Below are 22,113 nucleotides of genomic sequence, written 5' to 3'. Positions count from 1 at the left end.
AGTGCTTTATGTAACCATATCGACAACCAAATTTACAATCCTGTAGACATTCTACATGTCGACATTTTAACTGTGTAGACCTTATAACTCTGTAGACCTTATGACAGTAGACATTTTGGTGTAGACATTTTCATTGTCCACATTGAAACTACATCCCAACATAGCAGGGAAGGTGGAAAGTACAGTATATTATACTTTTCTCTGAAATAAGTTGTCCATTCCAAGTGAATAGTCCACAACCACGTGTACGAGCTGCATGTAACCGCAAACAATACATGTGTCACTCCATGAACTTTGTCAGATAGTTATGTACAAGTGATAAGCATCCAGAAATGATGACCATACCTTGCAAGGATGGAACCATAGATTTCCAGGCCAGATTATAAACAATGAGATGTAATATAAGCAAAAAAGACAGATATGCATGTTAAGACATTGACTATGAGAAGCATGTCATTGCATACAAAATAAAGTCAAAGTAAAGATAGAACTTAACAAATGTAATATACTCTGCAAAACCAGATAAAAGTATTGTCTTTCTCTGGCAAAACAAAAAGTAATATGTAGCTAATACTCAGACAATCACAGAGATCACATGCAGATGCAGACAGGCAATTACAGAAAGCAGAAATATTGATATATTTCACTAAGGTCACTTTTCTCTGACACTCTTTTTCCCATCCTCTGTTCCCTCATCTACCTTGGAAAGACGACTTTGGAAAGAGATTTAATCACTTTGAAATTTAAAGAGGTTTTATGTGATCTCAAATGATTACTCAACCAAAGGACAAAAAACCTTCCTGTTTTATATATTTCTTTTTTCCTACTTTTTATTTTGAAATGACAAATGACGACACGTACGAACAATACAAATGAACAACCAGGAGTATTCAGTAATAAAGAAAAACAATTATCTACAATAAATGAATATCAAACAGAAAGAAAAAAAACTTTTGAGTCGGAATGAAGGGATGGAAAGGAAGAAGAAATGGAGAGAAATAGAAGGAAGGGGGAGAGATGGGAGGTAGAGCCGTATTCAAATATTAACAAAGAGAAAATGTAGTTATATTTTAAACGCAGCAGTCTATAATATAGAGATGAAGTATAAGTTATTGAAGTTAATAGCAATGTCAAAGGTCTATATATTACAATAAAATTCTCAATTATGTGTTCTCTATTTCAAATCCGTTTTTCCTGCCCAGAATCCTCTAAAATCTCTAAATCTGATTAAACTTTATGGAGGATATTGATCACCTGAATTTCACGCAGAGTGAAGGAGATTATCACACTACACCGCGGTTACAAATTACTTGTGTGGCGGAGCATATAAGAGATATGTGACGATCTCTATATATAGCGGTATTGTAAGACTGTCCTTTGTTCCTGATCACAGGTGGGTGGAAGAATTTCTCAGTCCGGAGGTTGGTGGCCTAGATGCTCTTGTGGATTACCTGTCCTTCGCTCAGTGCTCCTTCCCGTAAGTTAGCACCACTTTATATATACTATACCCATGACCAGATATTTCTACTAAGTATTTAAATATATTCCCCACACACAATGAGTTGCCCACCGTCACCCTGACATCTACCATGGTAAGTCAAGTTAAGCTGGCTTTGGACTAAGATTGGCCCTGGTGTGTTTGTGTGCTCCTGGTAGGAAAATGAGATTATAAACACTGCTGGTACAGAAAGTGGTGTGTCTGAGTAATATTCTCTAAATGTGGGTCTCAGCGGAGTATGTTGGTGCTATATAAATAAAGAATAATAATAACACTTTTCTTAACTAAACCTTTCTCCAATATAGAGACCAATTTATATGGTTTCTCTTACCATCCACCAGACACTTTTCTCTTGTGCCCATCTATCAATGGTGCTTTGTTTACTTTGAAGCTCCATTTTTTTTTTACAGGTTAGATATGGACAGCTCAGATAATGGCACAGCTGAGAAACCAAAGTCTTTACAGAGATCCTTGGAGGATATTAACATAAGCAGCTCATCCTCTTCCCCTACAAACACCCCTTCAAGAACACGAAACCTGACTGCAAGGTAATCCTTTTCTGCATAATGAGCATAACACCAGGTAATCCTTTTATATGAATTGGTGGAATCTACCTTATTGGTAGATCTAATGAGTCAAAAACATCACAATATTTGTCTTTTAATTGTGTACGCAACTTGTATACAAATGGTTAAAGCAGTTAGTATAAGGGATGGGAAGGACCCCATTTCAGTTTCTGCCACAAGCAGTAGGATGACTATGCAATTATCTTCCTCATAACATCCCTCTGTATTCCCGAGGATACCATTGAGTCATATATGTTGTTGTAATGGTATCAAGCATGCGTTAGAGGCTAGTTAATCTGTGTCTCAACAGATATCTCTACAACCGGGCCACAATGAGAAACTCTCGACACGTGAACATGAAGGATGATGTACATGTGTGTATCATGTGTTTGCGGGCAATCATGAACTACCAGGTATGCACCACAAACTTGATATGTAATTTGCATATCTGAAGCACACACCTAGGCTGTATCTAGACACAAACACACCTACAGTATGTCCTAGAGGATATTTGATGCATCGTGTTAACAGCTGCCATCTTCTCCCCTTGCAGTCAGGATTCAGTATGGTGATGTCTCACCCGTCCTGTGTCAATCAGATTACCGTCAGCCTCACCAACAAGAACCCCCGGTGAGTAATGACAATGAGATCACAAATTAAGAGTGGTTGGGACAAAGTGTCATTTAATGCCAATGCTTCATTTTCCCACTTATTTTTGTATAATTCTTTTACTGTTTTATCTAATCCAATGTTACAAGTTTTTTGTGTGTTTTTTTTGCAATCTTTTTCTACCACACAACCTATCTAATATCACATTTATTCCCATTTTTAGGGATTTTCCCCAAATTTAAGAAACTATTGTTGTACTTACCTAATCTGACTGTATGTTCATATGTACTCAAAACAAACATATTGGTCAAAAACATCAGAAAGTTGGAAGTATGAACTTCTGTGCTGTTGGGAGACACTGCTCCTTCCACAATCTAACTCTCAGTCTGTGGTCTCCCACTTGCCTCCATTCTCCCTTTTCACATCATTATGCTGCTCCTGTCACATGCAGCCATCTATTCTGATCACGGGAGTGGACAGTTCAGTGCCTCACATAAGATCAGCTCACTCATTTCCTGAAATACTCTGAGCGTTCTGATAATCTGATTGGCTATAGGTTGCTCTATTGGACCAACCTCAAAACTGGGAATACCCGGGTGAACAGTAGTTAAATATTGCATATAAAAAGTTGATGAGACACAAGCCAAACACACATAGATATCAGGAGCAGATTGTATAAAAAAACATTCTCCACTATCATGCCTCCTTTCACTTACTAATTCATTTTTCTTTGTCCCAGCACTAAGGCCCTGGTTCTAGAGCTACTAGCTGCCGTGTGTCTGGTCCGTGGAGGACATGAGTTAATTCTCTCAGCTTTCAATTATTTCATGGAGGTATGATGTAGTCTATCTGCTAAGCTTATATCTGCATCCAAAACTCTCCTGTATACTCACTGTGGTGTTTGTGCAGGTATGCGGTGAAAGCTCCAGGTTTGAAAAGCTCATGGAATATTTTCGGACAGAAGACTCCAACATTGATTTTATGGTGAGCGTCTATATATGTTCCTGAAGAAAATGCAGGGATAGCTTGAAACATCATCCATATCATTGTGAACAGTCCTTATTTTCAGTGTCCAAAATAGGCATAATTTGTCAGAAAAGGGTTGTGGTCTCCCCTAACATTGGTGGATCTGGGTGTAGGCTGCAGAAATCCAGGGGTAGGATGCTTTATTTTGTTCAAATTTCCAAGCAGGAATGTTGTCAGGTATGCAGTATCTAGAAACCCGTGCCCTACATGCTGACAATAACTCCACCTACTACGTTACAAATAGCTTTTATGGATAGTCCTACTTATTTTTTTCAAGGTGGGAGAGAAGTGGTACCTGGTACCTACACACAATAGAGAGAGAGTTGTTCTGTTGGCTGAACAAATAGTGATGCAACTGAGATATGTGTCAGAAAATAATGTCATTGGTCCCTAGTTCATTGATATGCTACATTCTTATAATATAAATACATAGCTCTCAACACTGGGAGAAAATAAGGCCCACCCATTACGTGTCCAAATCACTGCCCGATCCGACCAAACAAGCCAACATTCCCACAAAGCCATGTCCACTCTCTGATAGACCATACTCCTTTTGTGGTCTGAGAATTTAGACAAAATCAAAACTAATTGAAGATATTTAAATATTGGTGAGGCTCATAGAATGCCATGGCATAGTGTTTGCTTTGTATAATCTTTTGAGAGCCAAATTGCACTTAGTGACATTTTAAAGATGCAGTATTGGTGTATTGCTATACAGACAAATCTCCATTTTACATTTCCTTATTGTAACTTAAAAAAGCCACATAGGCCGTGCCCATATCTCCAAACTTTTGGCTTTCTAATCAGATCAATCACAAGAAGGGGGTGTGGTCATGCTACATAAGTCATGGTATGACTCCACTTCAATCATAACTATCCTGGAATTAGAAGTTAAGTCCTGACCAGTGAGACATTCTCCTCAAATCAGGACTGCCCTGCCTAAACTGGTATAGTTGGGAGCTATGCATTAGCTGGCCCATTGCCCTTTGTTTCTAGATCTTAACACATGTTTTCCTTACATATGTCATGCCTGTGTTATATCTCCAGCATGCAAAAAGAATGGTTGTAATTATTATTCATGGTAATGCCTCGTAACAGTCTGAACTGGAAAATCAGGATAAATTAGGCCATTCCCCTGATCTCCCAACACTACATCCTGATCAGTCTGTTGATCCTGTTTGCTCCCTTAATGGCTGGACTGTCCTGACAATAGTATGGTAATTACTTGTTTTATACAGGTGCCACTAGGTTGGAGCTATGTAGATCTGTGTTGATGCGAAGTGTTAGCAGCAGAAGCAGGAAGGGAAACAAAGAAAATTTGGGCCTAGTTTTAGTAGGAGGGAAAAGGTACAAAATATTGTACATTAAGCATAAGGCTTCTGTGACAAGCTAACATTTTGCTTTACTGTCGAGATCAGTCCACCATCTGTAGTTATGTTACAAATTGACTGGTTAATTGGTAATTGCAGTGAAAATTATAAATGAACCAATACAGTCAAACGCAAGTTGCCTTGAGGTGTTCTTTTAAATCTGTGTTTTGTTTTTTTTGTTTTTCCTTTTTGGTGTTTTTTATTTTACGCCAATTTCCTCCCATTCGCTGGACAAAACATACAATGGGGGTTTGGTTGAATAATGTCATGTTTGTATATATCTCCAGGTGGCTTGTATGCAGTTTATTAATATCGTGGTCCACTCTGTAAAAAACATGAATTTCCGGGTCTACCTGCAGTACGAATTTTCCCTGTTAGGACTGGATGAGTATCTTGAGGTAGGTTTTTACTGATAAACAAAACAAAGTATATAAATCCAATATACAATGCTCCCTCTTTATATCACATAATGAGACACCCAGTCACTCTTGGGTATACGCTGAAAAGGACATTAGAAGGTATCAATTCCACTATAGGCCACCATCGCTATACTAGGTTAAGTCCGGTGACATGAAGATGAAGCATTGTAACATCAATTGCAGTGGTTTAAGTAGAATAAAGTAAATGTACACTAAAAATAATGATATTAACTGGTGCATTTTTATCCCCATCATAGCTATAAAGATTTTTACCAGGTGTAACTTTTTTTAGCCTGCCAATGTTGTTTTCTTTGGTAGTGTATAGAAATAAATATGTTTTTATCATAACGCCAGGCAAAATAGGAAAAGGAGATCACATTTTCTCTTAGATGGTGAATTGCAACTAAACACAGTCAAGGCTGAAGTAGAAGGGGATAGATTTGGGGGTGCAGTATTTTTGGGGGGTGGTAGGATCTGGAACAACCTGCATTTTTATTTACTTTTGCAACTGGGTGTGGGGTGCAGTGTGGGCGAGTGGCAGATTGGAGTAGGGGAAACTTTTCCCCCTGTACCTTGAGAACATGATAACTTGTAATAACTGACTGGACTTTAACTAGCCATGGGCTAGACCAGTGGATCCCAAACTTTCACAGATCGAGGCACCCTTAGGGTCTTCATAATTTTTTCAAGGCATCCCTAATCCAATATATATATATAATATATTATAAATATATATTAATAATAATAATAATAATAATAAGCCAAAATAATTACCAAGTAGTCCCCTGCCATGCTTACCACTGGCCCTGGACACGGCACCCCTTTAGGATCGCTGCGGCACCCCAGGGAGCCGTGGCGCACAGTTTGGGAACCATTGGGCTAGACAATAAAATGTCATCTGATTGTCTGGTATCTGTCACCATTTGCCAGGTGCTGAAACACACGGAGAGTGAGCGGCTCCAGGTACAAATACAGGCCTATCTTGATAATATATTTGATGTGAACAATCTCCTGGAAGATACAGAGAACAAACACGAGATGCTGGAGCATGTAGAGGACCTACAGGGTCACTTGGCTCATGTAAGTGATTTTTTATATATCAGTGTATGTTAGATTCTGGATAATGACATTCAGGATGCTAGAAATAACTGTTGAGCGCACTACATGAATACTTAGTTATCTCTTATCGCCCCTAGCTCGCAGAAAAGCTACAGCAAACCGAGAACGAGTACATGAGGAAAGTGGCTGAGCTAGAGAAGCAGCTGGACCAAGCTCGTAAGGAGATGAGTGCAGGAAAGGTCAGCATTTATTTGTATTGGAATATGTTCTGTATGTGTGCAATCAGCTAGGGCAATGTGCTAAACAAATGTCTGATAAGAAAGTACAGTACATCTCTCAGCTGGATAAGAGTGGTGCAGATGGAAGAGCGGCTGTGAATTTTTATCACACTTATGACAATGGTGGCGTTTTCAATGAACTTTTAACTCTGTTTTAAGCAAGCACTGTCACACGGTTGTAAGACTGCTAGAAGGAATAGAATAATCCTTACTGAAGATAAAAGGTATATCATAATCTTTTCCAGGAGAAACATGTTTCACATCTCCCACTGGTCACCCATCCAAACGTAACTGGTGTAAAGTCAAGTGTCCAAGGAGTACTTTGGGTAGAACCTGCTGGGGACACTTGTACAGAAGATTCTTCTTCTTTAAGTGATAGCACGGATTCCCCAACTACCACCATGACAGTACCCCCAGCCTCACCATCAGCCATCAGGGTGACCATAGTATCAACACCTACGCCAGGTAATACAGATTGGATAAATGACCGCATTTCATCACTTTCCACAATGAAGTTTGGAAATCTCTGGATTGAAAATTATTCATGGGGAAAAATGTAAGTTTTGTCTTTTGTTTCTAGGTACCTCTGCTCTTGAATTGGAAGAATCATCTGACACCCATACTTCATCCTTGCCTCTATTGTCAGGATTGGAGTCAGAGGTCCAAATTGTTCCACCTGCTCCACCACTTTCGGGGCTAGAGTCTAATTCCATCACAGTCACTGCTACTCCTTCTTTACCAGGAACCAAGAATCATGACGAGTGTCCTACATCTCCTCTGCCAACACCCATTCCTTGTGCACTCACTGGTCAACCTTGTTCGCTACCATCTACTACTGAATCTGGTGGTCCCCCTCCACCCCCACCACCTCCTGGTACTTTTAATGTACCCCCTCCACCTCCACCCCCACCTCTTCCCTTTTCTGCTGTTAATGGCCCACCGGCTCCACCACCGCTCCCCAGTGGCCCACCTGCTCCACCACCACCTCCCGGTGGCCCACCTGCTCCACCACCACCTCCCGGTGGCCCGCCTGCTCCACCACCACCACCGCCACCCCCTGGTGGCCCTTCACATTCTGCTGGCTCTGTCCCAGTACCTCCACCCTCAAAAGGTGCCTTCAATACAGGTAAGAATGAGAAGTGGCTGTTTTGACACAATACAATCTTTTAATGTCAGATGAAAGGCTGTTAATTGTTGAATCGGATATCTATATGTTGTCATACTACAATATTGGTTCATTAGATATGTCAACATGCAGGTTTTTGGGCTTAAGCTATATGAGTATTGTAACGTAATTTAAAATAGCAGACAAAGCCAAAAGTTACGGAACATGGGTTGATAGAATTTTCTCAAACACCTAATGTAACTATCCTCTTTACCTAGGCATGAGTATTAAGAAACCAGTCCAGACAAAACAAAGAATGCAAGTCCTCAACTGGGTGGCTTTGCAGCCCACACAGATCAATGGAACTGTCTTTACACAGTTAAATGATGACAAGGTGCTTCAGGTAATTAAAAAGATAACACAAAGATTGATATAAAAAATTATACTGAGATCACTGCAGTCACTTGGTGTACTATATTTCCCTCATCACCAGGAACTTGACATGAGTGACTTTGAAGACCAATTTAAGACGAAGGCCCAGGGACCAGGCCAAACCACATTCTCAAAGAGAGTGAAGGCTGCACAAAACCAACCAAGCAAGGTTTCTCTAATTGAGACAAATCGAGCCAAGAACCTCGCAATAACTCTGAGAAAAGGAGGTTTGACTCCTGAAGCCATCACTACTGCCATCCAGACGTAAGTATGTCAGTGCTCATAAGTCAGTGCGTGCTCGTCAACATCTGAGATGCTACAGGAAAGTAGTAACCCAGCCAAGTCCGGAAAATGTTTAAACAAACCCTTATTTTTCTCTCTGTCTAATGTAAATATTAAGGGATTAATATACAATATTATGCTTATGATAGGACTTATAATGCAATATGTTAATGACATTTTAAGGGTGGTGGGAATATAGTTGGGGGCAAGGCATGACATTGTATGGATTATGGTTAGAATGATCATCTCCTTGTAGTAAGCACAATTGAGCAAAAATGTAAGTTTATAGTACCTTTTAAAATTCTAGGGTATATTTTCAGCAAGACCACACAAAAAGCGTATTGTTCTTAATTGTCCTTTATTGCAGGTATGATATGCAGGCGCTGAATGTGGACTTCCTAGAGCTCCTATCAAGGTTCCTACCTACAGACTGGGAGCGGCAGCAAATCTCTCGGTACCTGCGGGAAGAGAAGCCTCTTGACCAGCTCGGGGCAGAAGACCGATTCATGGTCCATCTCTGCTCCATACCCAGGCTGTCTGAGCGAGTTAACACCATGATCTTTATTTCCAGCTTCCCTGAAACTGCTGCCCGCCTTACACCGGTTAGAGAATATAGATGTAGAAATGTGTATGAAATATGGATACTAAGCACTTTCCTTTTGCATTTGGTATTGATCATTGGCCAAGGTCCCAGTAGACCAGATGCACGGCTGCATTTTCCCATTACCCTCAGTGTTAGCAGCAAACCCCTAAACCCGTTTTAGTAATATACATTTTAATCTGCCTCCATTGTCATCAATTGGCCTAGTTTTGTGGACAGGCCACATAGGCCAAGGACTAGAGAGTTGGATTTGCTGGGGGAGGCAGCTTATAAACCACTACTTAATACTTATTATGTATGTCTCTTTCTGAAAGTGAAGGAGCAGATGTTGGGGCACACACTCCAGCTAATGTAAACTATTCATGATCATTTTTAATTGCTATTTAAATACTTCTATTTCATACATTTCGGACATTTTATTGATGATGTGGCCATGAAACTAATGGCGAATGAGTGGTGGCAGCAAAAGAAGGGGCATAAATGTCAGCCCAAACCTGTCTATAGAACGCCTGGAGCATCCTGTACAAAGATTTTAGGAGGCACGGTCAGCAGGCATTGTAAAATAGTAGCCTGCAAACTGCAATTACAAAAGTTCAATTTCTTTTGCAGCAACTGAATGCCCTGATTGCTGCATCCATGTCAATCAAATCCTCAGAGAAGTTAAAAGGGATCCTGGAGGTAAGCTGCTGCTGCTGATTGAAAACAAACAAAGTATATTTGCCCAGTTTTCCATCTCCTATTCTCTAGTTTTTCCCTTTACATGATTTCCTGAACGTTCATTGTTTTTCTACTTTTGCTGCAAATATCTTTTCTTTCCCCTGTCTTCAGCTGATCCTGGCATTTGGGAATTACATGAATAGCAGTAAGAGAGGAACCGCATATGGATTCCGGCTGCAGTCACTTGATGTGGTGAGCGCTTGTGCTGGGAATCAGCGTTGTTTTAGAGAAAACAAAAGATTCCGTTTTATTAGACAGGAGTATTTATCTGTAAACAAATGGAACTTAGGCAAAACTGATACAGAATGAAACAAATATACCACTGTAAATATAGTAAATACACCATCTATAGTCATTGCTATACCAACCTGTGGCTAAGAACTCTCTTTTGGATTTTGGAACAAACAAAACAAAAACAGGACACATGCGGGTTATTTTGTTCTGCAAAATTCTGTACGTTTCTTTAATTATTTTCCAGTATGAGATCTGTTTTATTTAAACAGATAATTTGAAGTGTGTACATTACTGTGTATTTCTTCAATTGTATACAATATTTACTACTTTCTCTTTGGGTAGCTTATGGAGACCAAGTCCACAGACCGAAAGCAGACGCTGTTGCATTATTTGGTACGAGTGGTCAAAGAGAAATACCCACAGTTGGCCAGTTTTCAGTCTGAACTACACTTTCTGGATAAAGCTGCTACAGGTACCACTGGCAAATCATCTACCTAAAACCACATAGCTACAAAACATTGACCATTCCACAAGTAGCTTTGGCGCTGTAGCGCAAGGACATATATACGGTCACCGACCATGGCACTAACCGAACATAAATGCACAAGCTAATTTTAAACCAGGCAACTTCCAAGTGTACTTTGCACAATGTATTTTGCTTTGAAACCCAAGTCAACGATTCAACCTCCTGAAAAATGTTGTGTTCTTTTTTTAAATAGTGTCTCTGGACGCTGTGTTGTCCAATGTCCGCTCTATTCAGGCCGGGATGGAACAGACTCAGAAGGAATTTACAAAGCAGGATGACAGCCTCCATCTCAAGGAGTTCCTGAAAGCGAACATGGATATCTTGGGGAGGCTCACAACCGACTCAAAGACTGCACAGGTGGGAGGCATGCAAAACGTGCTCCTGATCTTTGAACTAGACAACTAATGTTGTACATGATGGCTGAAATGGAAGAGAATTCAAATAAGATAGATCAATGAACTAATAGAAGTGCAGTTGACGCCATAATCTTCCCACACGTTTGATAGAAGTGGGAGCGGAACAATGCAGAGGAATACGTCAAATTTACTTAGACATGGACTTGCAGGAGGTAGTTGCATTGGAATACTCCGTACAGGTGTTGTTAACATTCTAATACTCTGATAGGCTAGACAAGCCACAATGACCATTCATCTGTGTCCCGTTTTGAAGAATGAATGCAGTAGATGCCCTTACCCTAGATAAATGAATGTAAATAAACTACAAGACAATTATAAGTACTGTCAGAGAATAGTAAAGTCAGAAATACATGAATAATTTATATGTACCTTATATCTTTTAGTAATTTCAAAATTGCTGAATATTTGATATACACTTACTAAATTGTAAAACTCTTTAGATCTAATAGATATCTATCAACATTACAGACATCTATAAAAGGGGCACTTTATAACACATCTTACACAGTTACAAACAACTAAAACATGTATTAGTACACATGGCAAATGTTATTAAAGGGGATTATCCACTGATGTGTATTCCGCAAACCAATGTACTATTAATCTATGTGGATAAATTACTTCATTAGCTCCCAAATATGTCTGATTGGCTGAGTCATTAAAGGGATTGCTTACGTTTGGACCCCATCCATTACCTGATTTCATCTGCCAATCACAGTAGTAGGAGCAAGGAGTTTTTAGTGAGGTGGACATACCCTGCCCTAATGATCCAGTCTGCTAGGACATGAGGTCTACAGTAATGCAACACCTGATTTGATTGCCCAAAACTGCTGTCCAATTTGGTGCCACATTCACTGCACGCCCTTCCTTGCCTGGGCTGGTTTAAACCACATAAGATTTACTGCAGCTTTCAAAAATCCCTCTTGTACCAGCATTGATAATCAGCCCAGGTAATAATGGAGCTCCCTGGGAGAGGAGCATCAAACTACCAATAAGAGAGATGTCCTTGTGGGAGTTAATGCAGCATTTATCCATACAGAGTCATATTACACACCCAGATGGCGGCTTTGAGTCTTAAATAAATATAAACTGTCCCTTCAAATGGAGGCCAATCGGTCAAGAATATATCATCTTATTTTGCTATTAATAAATACCTGCTCATTTTCTTTTTAGGAAGCCTATGAAGCCGCTGTTGGGTATTTTGGTGAGAACAGCAAGACTACTGCGCCATCATCTTTCTTCCCCATATTCATTCGCTTTGGGAAAGCCTATAAGGTGAGATTATTTCCTACCTCCCAATATTTAATGTACAAAAAAGTGACAAAAACTATCAACCAGGCAGATTTTTAATTCGCCTAATAAAATGAACTTTGAATTTCAATTCAAATTAGAATTCTGTTATAAAGGTTTATTAAAATATACATTTAAATGGACACATAAGCACAGCACATGGCTATTTTGAGAAGCGCTTTTTTTAATCCTTTATTTTGATTGGTCAAGAGTACAAGTATAAGCAAGTAAGTATGCAAAGTATAGCAAGGTCAGACCTGAAAAGGCATAACATAAGCATCAGCAGAGAACTGGATGTGAGGACGTATGACCAGATTTTTAGAGTTAAGAATTTTTTTTAGAAGTGGAGTGGTTATTGTTATATGACGATAAAACTACAGAGTGGTGGTTTTACTTCTTGTGCAACCCATGTTTAGATAATCAGTGCTATAGAGCTGCTTATTCCATGGTGTGCTTTTTACTACACAATATCTGTATACTGACCAAGTGACTCTCTTTTTCTCCTCTAATGTCCTCAGCAAGCCGAGAAGGATCTGGAGATGTGGAAGAAGCAGGAAGAGGCAGCCAGCGAGGATAAGAAACAATCTCCGGAGAAACCAACACAGGTGGGTAATTAGACAGGGTCGAGATCTGTCACCATTCCCTGTCTTTAAATTACAATAAAACAACTTCTTTTTCTGATTCCAGTCTCCATCAGCCAAATCCCCAAGACCACAGGTCAACCTGATGGCAGAGCTTAACAAGAAGTTGCAGACAAAAGAGCCGCGTGTGTACGAGGAGAACTGGGCAATAGAAGATATAATAACAGGTGAAGATACTTTTGGGGTCAATTAGTGAACAGTGGATGGGCGTACGCTGTTGATGAAAAATAGGGATACAGTGGCAGAACTGTACTTTGCTATGAGTAAATGGATTATGCTCATCAGTAACAGAACACAGGAAACAAAATGTACAATTACACGTACACTGTCCACCCAGTCAGACAGACCAGTGTAATACTCACAATGGAAGCGGTGGTTTTTACATGATTTTCTTCCTTAGGTGTGTAAATATATGCCACAGTCACTATGCAAAAGGAACGTACATGTAATTTGACATGGTCTACAGACTGTTCACTTGTTATGTTATGTTTATAAGTGCTCTCTCTCTCCATCAGACCTGAGAAACCAGCCATACAGAAGGACGGAAGTTGGACGGAGAAGTGGAAAGAAGCAGAACAATGGACAGACAGTGAGCACTGCTGATACACCTGTCTGAATTCACCTACAGGAACAAGACTATCTGGAGTGACTGTAACAGCTTCCCTTTGAGAAAGCAAAAGGGAACCAAATCTGCAAATTACTGTGGGTGTATAACAGTGTTCCCCAAGTCTATCCTCAGGTACCCCCTGAGCTCCAGATCTCCTCCCAGTAGCACAAAGGACAGTATCACATTACTTATTCGGGGATACCATCTGGAGTAAATGCACTGTTTACGGTACCTAAGTACATATTTCAGATTCAGAATCGTAGATGTAAAAATAACGGGCATCACAAAAGAAATATTTCACCGCTAGAAAGATTTAAAATTTTGACAGGTTTCAAACTTCAAATATAAGTAAAGTGGGACTGGCCAAGAAAAATGTAATAGTTGTGTTACAAATTGCAGACTAGGACTCCCAGTAAGTCACAGATGGGCAAATGATTCTCTGAAAACATTACCATTTACACCATGTTCTTATTTTTAAAATTTTATATTGAACCTTAGTGTAAATAAAAATACTATTTCATATCGTACTTAAATTAACTGAAAATCAGTATTGTACTTGATGTTGTATATACAATGGTAAGTCATATTACATAGACTGCATTCTAATGCAGATACCACCTGCACTGCCCACGTCCCCTACACAACTCTCTACTCTAATTTTCTGAATTTACGGTGGACGTGTCACCTATATCCTAAACAGACATACTAGAAACATAGAATTTGACGGCAGATAAGAACCGCTTGGCCCATGTAATCTGCCCATTTTTTAACCTATGGTAACTCCAAACCCTATTTGATCCTTTATACTTTTTACGGATATCCTTATATCTATCCCAAGCATGTTTACATTGCTCTAATGTATTAGCCCCTACCACCTCTGATCGGAGGCTATTCCACTTATCCAAGTAGTTTTTCCTCAAATTTCCTCTGAACCTCCAGTGTCAGTGCATGTCCTAATGTTCTAATATTTATCTTCCTTTAAAAGAATGTTTCCTTTCTGTACCTAGTTAAAACTGTTGATATATTTGAAAGTTTCTATCATGTGCCCCCTTTCCCTTCTCTGCTCCAAACTATACAAATGAAGATTTTTTTAGTCTTTCCGGATATGTTTTGTGCTGTAGGCCATGCACCATTTTAGTTGCCCTTCTTTGTACAGTCTCTAATGTATTTATATCCTTATGGAGATATGGACTTCAGAATTGAACACAGTATTCAAGATGAGGCCGTACCAATGACCTATACAGTGGTATTATTACTTCTTTCTTTCTGCTATTGATTCGTCTCCCAGGCATCTGACTTTCCTTCCTCATTGCTTTGTTGCATTACTAACCTCACCTGAAAAGTAACTCTTAGATCCCTTTCCTCCTCAGTAGTTTCCATTAGTGCCATTAATACTATATTTAGCCTTTGGGTTTTTGAGATCCAAGTGCATGATTTTACATTTTTTGGCATTAAACTGTAGTTGCCACTCTCTTAACCATTCCTATAGTCTACCCAGATCATCAATCATTTTTTATACCCCTCCTTATCATCATTATCATCACCATTTATTTATATAGCTCCACTGATTCCGCAGCGCTGTACAGAGAACTCATTCACATCAGTCCCTGCCCCATTGGGGCTTACAGTCTAAATCCCCTAACATACACAGACAGAGAGAGGGAGAGAGAGACTATGGTCAATTTGATAGAAGCCAATTAACCTATTAGTATGTTTTTTGGAGTGTGGGAGGAAACTGGACACCCAGAGGAAACCCACACAAACACAGGGAGAACATACAAACTCCAATGTGTCTACCTTGTTGCATGTCTTTGTGTCAGTTGCAAAAAGGCATACTTTCCCTTCAATACAAATTGCAATGTCACCAATAAAAATATTAAGAGCACTGGTCCAAGTACAGATCCTTGGGGTAACGCCACTGGTAACCTTTCCCTCCTGTGAATGTACTCTTTTTCAATTCTCTGGAATTACTCCTGTAGCTAGTGACTGGTTGAATAATTCTGTTAATGGTGTCACCAGCACCCCTTTAAGCTTTTTTAGAATCTGGCCCCATTGATTTATTTACGTTCATCATCATCATCATCATCATTTATTTATATAGCACCAGCAAATTCCGTAGCGCTTTACAGTTTTGAGAGTTCTATTAGAACCTTTTACTCTGTAAAAGTACTTGTATCTTCCTTATTTGAACTACATTTCAAATGGCTAGAAAGTACTTAACGGTAGTATGCACTCAAGCAATTTTGTTTCTATTCGTAGACCTACACATAGGGGCATAATAGACATTTGTGGGCCCTATTGCAAAATTGTTAAAGGGGCACGTGGTGCTTTAACAGGAAAGGTGGGTCCCCCTCAACTCTGTGCCCCATAGCAACTGCACCCCCTGCTGGTATGGTAGTTACTCCATTGCATGCACACACCCCAACTGACATAAAGCACAGCTTACTATGAATTGCCCAAATCACCTGAAAGTACAGATAAAAATCTTGCACAAAGCATACGCACTATTATTTTGTTATTATAAATGACAAGTACACTCTCTTGTGAACTGATTAGGGCGGTTTACTAGATTTTCAAATAAGCCACCTAACCCAGGCACACTAAGAGGAAAGCAGTACACTCCACTTGTGGATTCAAGAGAGGAAACATAGAGAATTATTATTATTGTTTCGCTCATATTCAGTTATTTACCTACCAGAGTAAAAAGTCAGTGATTGAAGCCATTGTCGTCCCCCCATTCCTCTAGTTTGCGGAGTATGCCAATAGTAAGTAATCCATTTTATTCCTAGGGTAGTGTTCTTCCTAATAATACTCAGAGGAACTATATAAAGAAGATAGTGCTCTAGTCAAGCTTATTATACCACATCAGGCTAAGTAAATCCTGCTAGCGCAAGCTCAGCTCTGTTTGTGGTCACATTATGTTTCATAAGCAGTCCTGCCTCAAGGAACTAGTCTTTACAACGGCATGTATACATCAGTAACACGTGAAGTCTAAATAGCACAAATAATGACCATAGTAATGATTCAGCATGGGTCAGCGTAGAAAAGACAATACAGTCAGAAAGTTATTTTTATTTATAATTATAAAAGGTTACTGGTACAAAAGCACTGATTCGCTATATGAACGTAGCAGGCAGCATTTATATAGGCTATCAGAACGAATGTTTACACTGCATGCAGACAGCATTGTACAGGTTACCAGCACTAATGTTTACTTTATGCAGGCAGCATTGTACAGGTTACCAGCACTAATGTTTACACTGCATGCATGCAGCATTGTACAGGTTACCAGCACTAATGTTTACACTGCATGCAGGCAGCATTGTACAGGTTACCAGCACTAATGTTTACACTGCATGCAGGCAGCATTGTACAGGTTACCAGCACTAATGTTTACTTTATGCAGGCAGCATTGTACAGGTTACCAGCACTAATGTTTACACTGCATGCAGGCAGCATTGTACAGGTTACCAGCACTAATGTTTACACTGCATGCATGCAGCATTGTACAGGTTACCAGCACTAATGTTTACACTGCATGCAGGTAGCATTGTACAGGTTACCAGCACTAATGTTTACTTTATGCAGGCAGCATTGTACAGGTTACCAGCACTAATGTTTACACTGCATGCATGCAGCATTGTACAGGTTACCAGCACTAATGTTTACACTGCATGCAGGCAGCATTGTACAGGTTACCAGCACTAATGTTTACACTGCATGCAGGCAGCATTGTACAGGTTACCAGCACTAATGTTTACTTTATGCAGGCAGCATTGTACAGGTTACCAGCACTAATGTTTACACTGCATGCATGCAGCATTGTACAGGTTACCAGCACTAATGTTTACACTGCATGCAGGCAGCATTGTACAGGTTACCAGCACTAATGTTTACACTGCATGCAGGCAGCATTGTACAGGTTACCAGCACTAATGTTTACTTTATGCAGGCAGCATTGTACAGGTTACCAGCACTAATGTTTACACTGCATGCAGGCAGCATTGTACAGGTTACCAGCACTAATGTTTACACTGCATGCATACAGCATTGTACAGGTTACCAGCACTAATGTTTACACTGCATGCAGGTAGCATTGTACAGGTTACCAGCACTAATGTTTACACTGCATGCAGGCAGCATTGTACAGGTTACCAGCACTAATGTTTACACTGCATGCAGGCAGCATTGTACAGGTTACCAGCACTAATGTTTACACTGCATGCATGCAAATGAAGCTTATAAAGATGTTCATACACAGTCCACAAAGCCACCAGCTATACTCATGAAGTAGGTCCATTAAGTTGGGTCAACAACTGATTTTTAAATTGTTCTCCGATTAAATACGTAACATTTATTGAAAGCAAAACACCTAGTTAAAGGGACTTCCAGCTTCAGAAGACTATCTCACTGGTTTATAACTGGCCTTCTGCAACTTTTACTAAAAACAATGCATTTTCCTTTTGGATTACTTCTGTGTATTTTACCAAAGTCGTTATATCATCTAAGCAGAGTTATGTGCCTTGGATTTGATACAAAATGGCTCCATATACACAGATGTATCCAGGGGGCTCTGCTGAATTGTGTTGTATCAAGAGCAATAACCATAGTAAGCTAATATATAAAGACTTTCCTTTATATTTATGGTTTCCTTCAGTAAATGTCATGAATATGTTTAGTAAAATGTAAAGGAAGGCATTTGTAATCCAATAAACAAACATTTATCGTCCCACAGTTGGTCATCAGCATAATAACAAATTACATGTAAGAAATTCCACCCATGTCTGACGAGTGTTGTTTGCATGACAGGTCCACTATATGTGCAGTAAGACCACCCACCACACATCCTTTCCTTCTCCGAAACGGGGCATTACCTGCTGTATGTGTACAATTTATATTACAACTAGGCAACATGTGGCTATTCAGCTGTTGCAGAACTACACATTCCAGCATTCCCTGCAGTTCTACACCAGCTGGAGAGCCACAGACTGCCCAAGTCTGGTATAGATTGTAAGCTCTCATGTGTAATGTGTGGTTCTATCAGTGAATTGTGTGACTAAGTTCAGTTTATTATTTTACAAACAAGAGTTAACTAAGCTTGGGCTCAGAAAACTTGACTTTAACGTTTTTAGATGTATATTGGCAGTGTGGGCTATAAAATATTTTCTATTTTTTTAACAAACTTGTATCTTAATGCATATTCAGTAATAAAAAGACGCAGCTCAAGAAAAAGTTGGCCTATGTCTACATCTCTATACGTCTATGTGTCTAGTTTTCTACTGGGCTAGAAAACCAACATATCAAACTGTTATAGAAATCTTTTTTTTTTTTTTTTAAATCGAGACATTTAAGGGTTTATTTCAGTTCCAACAATTTTTTTTTGTACCCTCATTAAGTACATCAGCCGCGATTTCTCTTCCAGCAACTAATACAGTATACGTGCCGAAGAAGAGGAGGGAACCAATACGTAGGCAATACAGATGCCTGGCTTCTGATTTGCCCGCCACAATCTCGCAAACAGCAGGGTTCCCAGCTCTACTAAGATAAGGAGAAAGATATGCAATTTCATCCATCATGGAACAGGTGAATGGTGGAAAATCCTATTCATTTAGAGTTGCTTGATGGGTATTTTTTTATGGGGATTATTTGGAGAGGTGGGGATTTCTCATTTGCACTATAATGAATCCTTCAAAAATGTAAAATTATATTTATTAAGTGGTGAATGAGTATTTTGGGGAGTCCTTTATTTAACAAAAGTTTATTTGAAAATGTTGTGTGTGTGTGTGTGTGTGTGTGTGTGTGTGTGTGTATGTATGTATGTATGTATGTATGTATGTATGTATGTATGTATGTATATATATATATATATATATATATATATATATATATATATATAAAATTCTCTTAGCTTAATGGGCCAGCATCTTTGGTGAGAACCATGTCCATTATACTGGGACCATTGGACTGCAAAGATACCACTCCAATGGACCAAACCTTGTCAGTCCTGGAAGGAAGGGAATTTGGGAGGATACATACAGTTTGTTTTGTATTTTATGTCTGGTCTGACTTATTCAGGGACCACAACAGGACTGATTATGGCAGTACCAGGAGGCGCAGGAGGCAGTGCCATCACAATTGGGATAAGAGAGAACAAAACAGCCGTAAGTTATTTTAAAAATTGTGGCCCAAAAAGTAGAATTAAATTTTATTGCTGGGAAACCAAACACATTCATCTTTGTATTTAATTGCCAGAGAAGGACATTTAGAAGGATGAACAGATATATGGCACAGATTCAGAATATCCATTTAGGGATATTGAGAGATTAATGTGAACAGATCACCTTCACGCAGTGGAGCCAGTCATTTGGTGCACTGAACTCATAACTTTGAAAATGCAGCCTATCAACTAACTAGGAACTAGGTAATTAATGACCTTAGAGGATGAGACTACTGCAACGTGAAACCACTTTGATTTCAAACCTGGCAGCAACTGACCTTAATAGAAAATTGATTCCACTGTGCTTTTATAATTACTACGTTAAGTATGATACAGAGTGGTCTATTTATTATTGGTGGTCTGCAGTAGGTTACATATTGTTGTACTGCAGGTATTGATGCTGCGATCCATTGTGAAAATCCCCCTCCTCTGTGATAGAAGATGGGAGTATGCAGTGCTCCTTAAGGTACTGCTGAAGCTCTGATTTCTCCTGCATTAACCCCTTAATATATTCTACAAATACATGAGATGACATTCTCCAGAGAAAGCAGCCTCTGGTTTATGGCTGATCGCATTTTGTAAATACACCCCAGAGTCTTCAGCACTGCGACACCAGTGGTAGTTTAGTTTGCTCACTGTATCAATTAAAAATGAATGATGCAAGTAACAGTACTACTATTACAGCCGCACACTTGGGGGGGGTCCAGTTGCCCAGCTGACAGAAGAGTCTACAAAGCTGGATGGTAGAAGGTAAATGTGGGGTTAGGAGGGGAGGGAGAGAAGACTCATACTGTAATGGGGGTAGCGGCTGGGTATTACTTTCATTTTGAGGTGGGGTCTGTTTAATTTAATAGTGGGGGTCATGGTAATGACTATTAATTTAAGGTTGTGTGATGGCATTATTTAACTAATGCTAGGGTGGTTTGGGATTATGAATTGAAAGTGGGGGTGAATTTTGGGAGAAAGCGGGCTATTTAGTCGTGAATACCAATTTGGGAAGGGGGGTAGGTTTAATTATTAAGTGTGGTCGGTGGCCACCCATCTAAGGGGGTTACTGTGAGTACCAGCCGTCTTAGACCTCACTGGTCTGCCTCAAACACTCAGCAGGTCACTGACTGCTGGCATTACCAATTAGAATCCTTAACAGAGGGCTCAGCCTCAGACTAGAGATAACATGACACCTCTCTCAGGTGTTACCAGTAACCTCCAGTGCTGAGGACACATGCAGGGAATCACCAATCAACCAGCTACTATAAGAACCTGCTCTGTGCACTCCTCAGTGCCTGAGTATCACTTGTGTCCAATATTACTACGCCTGCTCCAGGACTATACTAGGAACTATAACATCTATTTGTGTTTCTTCAACGCCTGTGTCCAGTCTCCCTGATACCTGTCGTTCCATCTGCGGTGCTTTCGCACAAGCTAAGTACTCTAAGTACTAAGTGCTTTCACTAAGGAACCAACTACACTGGACTGCGATCTGGTGAAGTCTGGTGGTGGTCTTAGACTTTGTGCCTGTGTATTTGATTGTGCCAATCCCACCTGCTAGTTATTTGTGTGTGTGTGTGTACTCCGCTACACTTTATGTCTAACTCTGGTCTACAAGGTCACCGTGATGCACTCCGTTGTATCCATATGTTTACTGCCTTAACTTTGAAAACACATCCGTGTACCTCATTACACGCTACAGCCAGGGCTGGATTAACCCTAGGGATAACTGGGCTACAGCCCAGGGGCCTCGGGCATGCAGGGGGCCTTTGAAAGTGCTCAGCAGCAGTAGTGATCGGTGGGGGGAGGTGGCGCCCCCGGCGTGATCAATGCTGCTGAGCACTTTCACTGCGGTCCTTCCCCGGTGCGCTGTAGTCTCCTTTCTGAGGAGATCTCGTGAGTCTCACTCTCACGAGATCTCCTCAGTAAAGAGCGCACAGCGCGCTGGGGAAGGACTGCAATGCCAGGAGAAGGAGGTAAGTGCCTTTGGGGGCGACGCGGCTTGGATCACTGGGAGGGGGGGGCGGCTCGGATCACGGGGGGGGGGGGGGGGGCCCATTCCCTTAATCTGGCCCTTGCTACAGCCTGTTCAACCAGTGCCAGCGTCACTGTGTACCTTAGCACACGCTACGTGCTCCCCAAGCAGCGTCTACAAGCTCTGTGTTCTCCGTTGCATGCTACCAACCCCCCACACTTCATGTACTCAGCTGTTCCCTCAGCATTTTGCCTACA

At 40.2% G+C, this 22,113-nt stretch overlaps 1 protein-coding gene and 1 long non-coding RNA gene across 2 annotated transcripts in view; both read left to right on the top strand.

Annotated features, from left to right (window-relative positions):
• The window catches only part of FMNL1 (formin like 1), a 49,291-nt gene extending 35,088 nt beyond the window's left edge, over nucleotides 1-14,203 (top strand). Inside the window, exons 5-26 of the mRNA XM_075177349.1 lie at nucleotides 1,394-1,477; nucleotides 1,909-2,046; nucleotides 2,375-2,477; nucleotides 2,618-2,694; nucleotides 3,413-3,506; nucleotides 3,583-3,657; nucleotides 5,357-5,467; nucleotides 6,419-6,568; nucleotides 6,685-6,786; nucleotides 7,071-7,290; nucleotides 7,406-7,951; nucleotides 8,209-8,333; nucleotides 8,424-8,626; nucleotides 9,012-9,246; nucleotides 9,855-9,923; nucleotides 10,074-10,154; nucleotides 10,539-10,668; nucleotides 10,916-11,079; nucleotides 12,312-12,413; nucleotides 12,947-13,033; nucleotides 13,116-13,236; nucleotides 13,585-14,203. Of these exons, the coding sequence (XP_075033450.1) occupies nucleotides 1,394-1,477; nucleotides 1,909-2,046; nucleotides 2,375-2,477; nucleotides 2,618-2,694; nucleotides 3,413-3,506; nucleotides 3,583-3,657; nucleotides 5,357-5,467; nucleotides 6,419-6,568; nucleotides 6,685-6,786; nucleotides 7,071-7,290; nucleotides 7,406-7,951; nucleotides 8,209-8,333; nucleotides 8,424-8,626; nucleotides 9,012-9,246; nucleotides 9,855-9,923; nucleotides 10,074-10,154; nucleotides 10,539-10,668; nucleotides 10,916-11,079; nucleotides 12,312-12,413; nucleotides 12,947-13,033; nucleotides 13,116-13,236; nucleotides 13,585-13,685 (3,118 nt within the window). The 3' untranslated portion in view covers nucleotides 13,686-14,203. The remainder of the gene's footprint in view (nucleotides 1-1,393; nucleotides 1,478-1,908; nucleotides 2,047-2,374; nucleotides 2,478-2,617; nucleotides 2,695-3,412; nucleotides 3,507-3,582; nucleotides 3,658-5,356; nucleotides 5,468-6,418; nucleotides 6,569-6,684; nucleotides 6,787-7,070; nucleotides 7,291-7,405; nucleotides 7,952-8,208; nucleotides 8,334-8,423; nucleotides 8,627-9,011; nucleotides 9,247-9,854; nucleotides 9,924-10,073; nucleotides 10,155-10,538; nucleotides 10,669-10,915; nucleotides 11,080-12,311; nucleotides 12,414-12,946; nucleotides 13,034-13,115; nucleotides 13,237-13,584) is intronic.
• A 1,519-nt stretch (nucleotides 14,204-15,722) lies between these two features.
• LOC142094811 (uncharacterized) lies at nucleotides 15,723-18,908 on the top strand. The gene is made up of 2 exons (XR_012677712.1): nucleotides 15,723-17,220; nucleotides 17,265-18,908. It is a non-coding gene; the product is annotated as an uncharacterized LOC142094811 (long non-coding RNA).
• Nucleotides 18,909-22,113: the final 3,205 nt, after the last annotated feature.

The sequence above is a fragment of the Mixophyes fleayi genome, chromosome 6 (genome assembly GCF_038048845.1).
Source record: "Mixophyes fleayi isolate aMixFle1 chromosome 6, aMixFle1.hap1, whole genome shotgun sequence".
In the NCBI taxonomy this organism is placed as follows: domain Eukaryota; kingdom Metazoa; phylum Chordata; class Amphibia; order Anura; family Limnodynastidae; genus Mixophyes; species Mixophyes fleayi.
Note: the sequence above shows the minus strand (reverse complement) of the source record. Positions and strands in the feature narration are given on the sequence as shown.